This window comes from Vigna radiata, chromosome 6 (assembly GCF_000741045.1).
Source record: "Vigna radiata var. radiata cultivar VC1973A chromosome 6, Vradiata_ver6, whole genome shotgun sequence".
Classification (NCBI taxonomy): domain Eukaryota; kingdom Viridiplantae; phylum Streptophyta; class Magnoliopsida; order Fabales; family Fabaceae; genus Vigna; species Vigna radiata.
In genome coordinates this window covers 27,138,347-27,146,460 of record NC_028356.1, presented here as the reverse complement: position 1 = coordinate 27,146,460, position 8,114 = coordinate 27,138,347, and the positions used below count along the sequence as shown (strand labels likewise).

Sequence of the window (8,114 nt, the reverse complement as noted above, 5' to 3'; positions counted from 1 at the left end):
ATTTAGGTTAAATGATTTCTTTACTACTATATAAATAAAAATGCGTCATATTTTAGTTTGTAAAAAAAATTAATTTGTATAAATTTCTTTGTAAAGATTTATNTACAAATAAAATTTTGTTTGAACTTGGAGATAAACAAAATTGTTTAGTTTTTTTAAAAAATAGGACTAAATTAAGACAAAATAAGAATACACGACCAAATTGAGACAAATTAAAAATATATGGATCAAATTGAGACAAATCTAATGACACATGGTCTGATAGTGACACCTCAATGTCAACTTGACACATGACAATTTTTTTTAAATAAATGAAAAAATTGAAAATAAAATAAAAATAATTAAAAATATATTTAAAAAATTCAAAAAAATCACGAGTTAACACGTGTCACATTTTTAACGATGTTAGTACGAAATTAACGACAATGATCTAATTGTTTCAATTTTTCAAAAATAGAGATTGAGAAAAAAAAAATAATGAGAAAACTAATTAAAAAGAATAAAAAAAAATAGTACTATCAGAATTATTAAACCTAAATATAAAATGTCTAATTAAACAAAATCTATTTCTATTTATTTATTTTTATTTGGTGGCTTAAGCCCAAAGAAAACTGGGATGGTCTTCGTCTTCAAATACCAACATTATTTTACGACTTAACCCCAAACCCAAACCAAGAATCCTCGCCGGGATCAAATTCAAAGCATGTCGATCTTCGAGTACAACGGAAGCGCCGTCGTGGCCATGGTCGGCAAGAACTGCTTCGCCATTGCCAGCGACCGAAGGCTCGGCGTTCAGCTCCAAACCATAGCCACCGATTTCCAACGCATTTCCAGGATTCACGATAAGCTCTTCATTGCTCTCTCTGGCCTCGCCACCGATGCTCAGACTCTGTACTCTTTACTCTCCCTTCTCGATTTCCCAATTCATTACTTTTCTGCCAACACAAATCTTGTTTTTGACTGTATTTGCTTTCCATTACTTACTTTAAGGTATCAGCGTCTCGTTTTCCGGCACAAACTGTATCAGCTTCGTGAAGAGAGGGATATGAAACCGGAGACCTTTGCCAGCTTGGTCTCTGCCTTGCTCTATGAGAAAAGGTAACGCCGCTTAGATCTAAGGGAAAAAAAAAGCGGTTCTTGATTTCTTTTGAAGGAATATTTGTTGGAAGTTTTTATTTTTTGGTGCTGTTACAAATGGGGTTTTCCTGGCGAAGTATTGTGGGTTGTTATGGGTGAGTTTTAGCTGAGTTGATTGATACCCTTGTGTGTAAAGTAGTTTTCTTTTTGTATATGATTCACGGTTTGCCTTCAAGTTGGCAAGGTGGTTTTAATTTTATTTTATTTTATTTTATTTTATTTTTATATTGAGGTATATTAAGTAGTGACTGTGTTTGTATGTCTGTTTCCTGAAGCCTCAACAAGACACATTGTAACACTCCTGGTAATTGGCATTTGTCAAATAGGAAGTGGAACACATACAATTTTGTTTCTGAAATTAATTTAACTAATAATAGAACATACTTAAAAGAATGTGGTAAGGGCGTATTGCTAGTATATTTCTGATAAATATTCCTTTCTGGACTTAGCTGAGACTGAAGTTCCGTTTGCAAAATACCTGTTGCACACTCCTTTCTATTTTTTGCGTTCCCTTAAAAACAAGATAGTTTTCCATTTTCCCTTCATCCTTCCCATTTTTACCATTCAAGTAAGTAGTTTATCTATTAATCCTGACTTGATTTGATAATGAGCTAGATTTTGCTCTTAAATAAATAACTAAAAAACAAACCAGGACTTAACAGGGGTGGAATCTAGTTTGTTACTTGTGTACTTGAGCATGTTTTACATACACGAGCTTACTAAGTCAATGACTGGCCCAGTTGTTTTGGCTTTTCTTTTAAACAAAAGCCGGGCAACATATTTGGAGAGAAACACTTCAGGATCATATTTCTTCTAAAAGAAAGCGGGTTGGGGTAGCTTTTAAGCTAAAATTTCCAAACTTGGTCTTATTAGTTAAAACTCTCACACAACTTTTGGTTTTGTTTTCAGAGAAGAATACTTGTCAAAAAAGTTGTGCCAAACTTAGCGTTGTCAAAAAACATCAGGGTTTGGATAATTAGTCTACAATAGATAAGCTTTATTACTGCGTAAGATGTAAAATCCTCATTAAATTGTTTTGGAAACTGAAATTTAATGTGTAGAGTTTTGAAATGAGACCGAGTTATCAGTGTTATGAGAAGGTTTAGTTTAAAGATGGTTTGATTAAGTCTCCTTTTTGACTCAGCATATGGTGTGGGGGGAGTCATTTGGTTGCATTATGGTTTGGAACTCCCAGATGGGATCTATATGGTTAACTGTTACGCACTATTCTGATGGTGAAGGGTTTTCATGCATGGTAATCTTTTGGAAATTTGTTGATACTGACCCTTATAATGGTGGAGGGCTAACGTAATCAGGAGACTTGGGATTTGGTTGAGACTTATGATTAAATTGTTTTCTCAATTCCTTGTTTAAAAATATTACACTAAGCATATGTATGTATATACATTCACACACACAGCACAAAAATGTGTGTACATGCATACATATGTAGTTATGAGTGTACCAGTATGCATGTATACATATGAATGTTTGTGTTTATTTATTTTTGTATGTATCTTACGACTTGATGTGATATTTATGGTGTCCAATTCACAATTCAAAAATTAACTCAGCAATTCATTATTTGAATGTGTGACCAATAGCTCATTGTAGGTTGAAGTTGAACCATGCTTAATTTCTGTATTTACTTTTGGCTCACTCTGCATGTTTGTAGACGGGGTTACAACAAAGCACAGTAAACTATAAGATTCATAAGTTTCTTGTTATGTTAAATTGTTAACAAACTCTAATTTATAGTAGTGAAAACAAGTTTTCATCTTTTGCTTTTCAGGTTTGGTCCATATTTTTGCCAGCCTGTAATTGCTGGATTAGGGGACGATGACAAACCATTCATTTGCACAATGGATTGTCTTGGAGCAAAGTAAGTTAAATTTTTATACTCTACTGTCCATATTAAATCATGTAGAGGCATCTGGTATGTGTAAAAACTTGCAAATGTTAGTATCATTTGCTTTTCAATCCGTTTTCAAAGATTAGTATAAGTACAGATAAAACCAATGAAAACTTATATTTAGTGTTTCCTATTGGAAGACAGGAACTGAATTGAAGACAAGGTGATAGCTTTGTAATTGAAAAAGGAAAACAAGAAATGAAACTGGAAGTAAACATGCTCTAATAAAAGATAAAAGCAAGTTGTAGTTGAAAAACAGCATAGTTCAAAAAAGAAGTGATAGAGATGGACGGAATTTGTGGGACTAGAAGCTAAAATTTTTTGTACTTATCAAACAGAAATGATGTTGCCTTTTATGCATTTTTTCACTTAAATTAAATAACCTTTTAAGTTTGCATATCGTCATAAGCGCAGCATGTATTTAATTGTTTATCTTATAATTTTCTTGTATGCAGGGAGCTTGCAAAAGATTTTGTTGTTTCCGGCACTGCATCCGAGTCCCTGTATGGTGCTTGTGAGTCAATGTTTAAGCCTGACATGGTTGGTCACTAAGATTATCTTGTTTTGTCTTTCAGATAACACTTTAATGTGATTATTATGCAAATCAATATAGTCGGGTTTTACGTTACTTTAACATGTACAATTTATTATTGTTAGGGTTGTTCCTGAGTGAGTTTGAATAGAGTTGGAGAGAAAATAAAATTCAAACCAATAAATTTCATTGGTTTGGGTTTTTCAACAGAAAAAAAAGATCAAAATCTGAACAAAACCAACCCAATCAAGAACATGTTGGTTGTATTTGGATCAATTGGATCTAATTATGTGCAAATATACCAAATTATATTTTGAGAAAAAGAAAAAGAAGATAATTTTGCCAAAATGTTTGTACATAATTTTATCATTAATTTTGCCAAAATGTTTGTACATAATTTTATCATTAATTTTGCCCAAAAGTTTGTACTTAGTTTGGTTTGGTTCATTGGATTTGTAAATTTTAAATCGATACCCCAAACTAATCACCATTGAATTTGATTGGTCTGGTTTGGGTTAGATGCAGTTTTTCTAAAAATCCAACTCAATTTGATTGGTTTGGTTTGGATTATAAGGATGATCCAAACAGATGAACATCATTCATCTATACATAATTAATCAAATCATCATGGGTTTTATTTAAAGCTTAAGAAGATTGACTAATTATTCTGCAAGTAATTTCATGAGATATCTTGTTTGGTATGGGAGGAAGTAACTACAGAGACAAATTAGGTTACCAAACATAAACTTTAGTGAAATGTTTAATAACTGTGGGGTTCTTGGATGGACACGAGAGGTTTTATGTTGTGTTAGTCTGGAATTCAAATATAAGAGACAAGTAATGCTTTGATATTGCCTTGATCTTCCACTGTCATTCTAGTGATTTAACTACAAAGGTTTTAATCATATTTTTTCGGTGTTTGTTAAAGAGACAGCTTAAGATTTTTCTACTTGGTTTCTGATCTTGACACAGGAACCAGAGGAGTTGTTTGAGACCATCTCCCAAGCACTACTATCGTCTGTAGATCGTGATTGTTTAAGTGGTTGGGGAGGACATGTCTATGTTGTGTAAGTTTACAAATTCTGATTTTCTTAGTAATTTGGTCTATGTGCTGTCATTGTCAATTTCGGTGCCATTAATAGCACATTTATTTTATATGCGCTTGTCTTTCTAACCAGCCACGAGGCACTAAGTTGTGACTTTTGCATGTGCATGAAATTATTTTGATAAGAAGCCATGATAAAACATCCACAGTAGGGAAACTTCCTTATGCTATTTAGTTACGATTAATTTTTATGGATTGTAATAAGAACCTTGGGAGGATTAAACTACAGAAGTTAGTTGTCTCATTTGGAGAATCCAGAGATAAACCCCCCTCCTAAAATCTCATATTTCCAATGTTGGACTTAAGCCCTAGCACGGATGCAGCTGGCTGTGCACTAGTTATTGGAGTAGTTCTGCCTCTGGCAAACACTGCAGTAGTCAGCCTCACCACCCACGCATCTCGTCTGCAGCCGAGAGACATGGTGGAAGGCGCCCATACCAATTTAATAGGCACAAAGGTGACAAAGAACATAGAGTTGAACTTGAATTTTGACAAAACTCAAAACACAGCATCGTTGGTGCCAAGGCAAAAGAAATACTAAATTGGCTACAATGACTTGAAAAATTTCTCAAAAAATTATAATTCAATTCTATAAAACTGACATGTAATATAATTTGGTAATAATTTTAGTCATTGTGAGATTTCTTTCAAGAATGTCCTTACATAAATGAAGAGCATCTGCATATCCTCATGGCAATACATCTCTGTTTTCTTTTGTCAAATCTGCCCCCTCCAGCCTATTGCCAGATGCCATTTATTTAGGTTTGGTTTTATGCCTCTTAATTTATTCCAAGGGCTTATTGGTATCTTGATTTGTCTTATGCAGTACACCAACTGAAGTAAAGGAAAGGATTTTAAAGGGAAGGATGGATTAACTTTGTAAGACTGGGTTTCTGTTTGGTTTGGAGCTGAATGGCATGGCTTTTAGTTAAAATGTACCCTGACTGTTTTTATAGACGTTCTCAATTGTTCTATATTTAGATTACCAGTGAAAGGAGATTCTTGAGTTTCTATGCTTCAGGCAGACAGGGTTGAATGATACAAGAATTGCCTCATCTATATCTCTCCCGTTTATGTTTTATTCTATCAGTGACCTAGTATTAATTTCGAGAAATTGATATTCTTTTTCAAAAATTTTCTAAGTAAAGCTAGTTGAATGAAGTGATTATTTTTCTTAAAATACACTTACTTTTAAGAAGTTCTTTCAAGAAGTTAATAAAAGGTAATCACTTATAATAAGCTGCTTAAACTGTGGTCTGATATCTCAACAATAAAAATGAAAAATTTCCGCTGCTCGTTAAGGCTATTGCTTTATGTACCCTGTCATTTTTCTTCCAGTATCCTATAACTTCTGGATTGTATTTTCCGGACTATAAACAGCATTGAAAATGTTTTTCCTGAAAGCAATCATCCTCTCCTATTACGGAATTTTTATTTCGGAATTTTTTTTATGGGGTTGGAGGGAGAAATTTGATGGGGGTACAGTAAGAAATAGTCTAAATAAAATAATGTTTTCTTGTGTGCATTAAATCAAGGGTGTTACTCTCTCCATCACTTCATGTTCTTTTTTCTCTCTCTCTGCTATTTTTTTTTTATTTCAAAAATACTTTATATTTTTTTATTATTTTCTTTTATTTCAAATATATTTTAAATCTCTCTATGATTTTTAAAAATCTTTTTTCTTATCTATCCAAATTAATGGAGTATTCATATGACTCAAATTTGAACTTGTGTTATATTGTAAAATGTAAAATTAAGATTTTGTTATTAATTTTTAGAAAAATGTTTATATATATATATATATATATATATATATATATGTAATTTTTACATTTAATATTTATAATTTTTAACATTACATTATATTTTAACTTACGGACATGTTTGACTCAAATAACTTGAATAAAGTATTTAATTTATTAAATAAATAATATAAAAATATTATTAAATACTTAAAATATAAAAGAAAAGTTATTTATTAAAAATTTAAAATTTATTTAGTTCTTTCATTATAAAGTTAGTATATAATAATATATTATTATTATTATTTACTATTAATATTATTATGTTTATTATTTTGTATTTGTATTTAACTTTTAAGTTTATAAAATGGAAGTGGTAGAAACACTAATATTGAATTTTTGTCTGAATTTTATATTTTACAATATATCACAAATTCAAATCTAAGCCATGTAGATACTCCATTAGTGTAGAGAGAGAAAGAGAAAGATTGTTGAGGATGATAGAAAGGTGTGTGAATGCTTCATTAATGCAGGAAAATAAAAAGAAAAATTATTAAGACTAACATGAAGGAGTAAGATATTTTTGAAATAAAAATAATAATGAAGAGATGTAAAACATTTTTGGAATAAAAAATAATAGTAGAGAGATAGAATAACACTTGAGGTGATCGAGGGACCAAACCCCTTAACTCAAAGGCTCGGTTTACTTTAACTTTTTTTTTATTTGGTTTAAACTCTTTTTTGGTCCGTAAGTTAAGTTTTGATGATCAGTTTAGTCCCTGCTTTTAAAAATGTCAATCTTTAGTCGCTATGATATGAAAAATGTATCAAATCAGTCCTTATGACAACACTTAATGAACAATAAATCACAAGTTTTCATACTTAGGTATCCAATATTTTGTGATTTGTTGTTATGAACAACAAATCACTTCATGAAAAACTTGTTGATAACATATTCCGTTAACAAATAACAAAATATTGGATATCTAGGTATGAAAACTTGTGATTTATTGTTTATGGTGTCATGAAGACTGATTTGATACAATTTTTATATCATTGACATTTTTAAAAGAGGAGAGTAAACTGAATATCAAAACTTAACTTTTTATTTGTTTCTGCACCTAGTGCCGCACCTTCTTCATTGCAGTTCCGTTTCTGCCACTTCCTTTACTTTACAAAGAGGTACAGATTCAAAATTGCAGCTTTCTCCGTCATTGTACAATGTTCATTGAATTTCTGTTTCTTTCCCAAAAAGTGCAGCTTTCACATTTCCTATCCACCAAACTCGTTCTAAAGCTCCTTCATACGTCACTCCTCCCCAAGCTTGGTGGTCACACGCCGGTTTCTGGAAGATGGGTGGAGAAAAAGTGGTAAGATAAGTTGAAGGAAGATGACGAGATCAAGATGGGTGCGTGAGATGTGATGCATTTCAGTTTGCTATTCCAGAAAGTAAAAGTTATTCTGCATCTCATTTTATTTAATATATTTCGGAATTGATTTTACCAGAAAGTTTCTAGATTTGAAAATATTATTCGAAACAATAATTTAGAATGCATATTATATATATATATATATATATATATATATATATATATATATATATTATATAAATGGATGTTCTAAAAGTTATTTTTAAATTTAAAAATTTCGAAATAAAAATATATTTTAAAACTTTTATTTCAAAAT

General features: G+C 31.2%; 1 protein-coding gene across 1 annotated transcript; it reads left to right on the top strand.

The window, feature by feature from the left end:
• Positions 1-629: 629 nt before the first annotated feature.
• On the top strand, positions 630-5,767 carry LOC106765281 (proteasome subunit beta type-3-A). Its single transcript, XM_014649850.2, has 6 exons — positions 630-891; positions 991-1,098; positions 2,930-3,019; positions 3,505-3,589; positions 4,554-4,648; positions 5,513-5,767. Exons 1-6 carry the CDS (start codon positions 704-706, stop codon positions 5,559-5,561), a joined length of 615 nt encoding a protein of 204 aa, XP_014505336.1. The 5' UTR covers positions 630-703; the 3' UTR covers positions 5,562-5,767.
• The last annotated feature ends 2,347 nt before the right edge of the window (positions 5,768-8,114 follow it).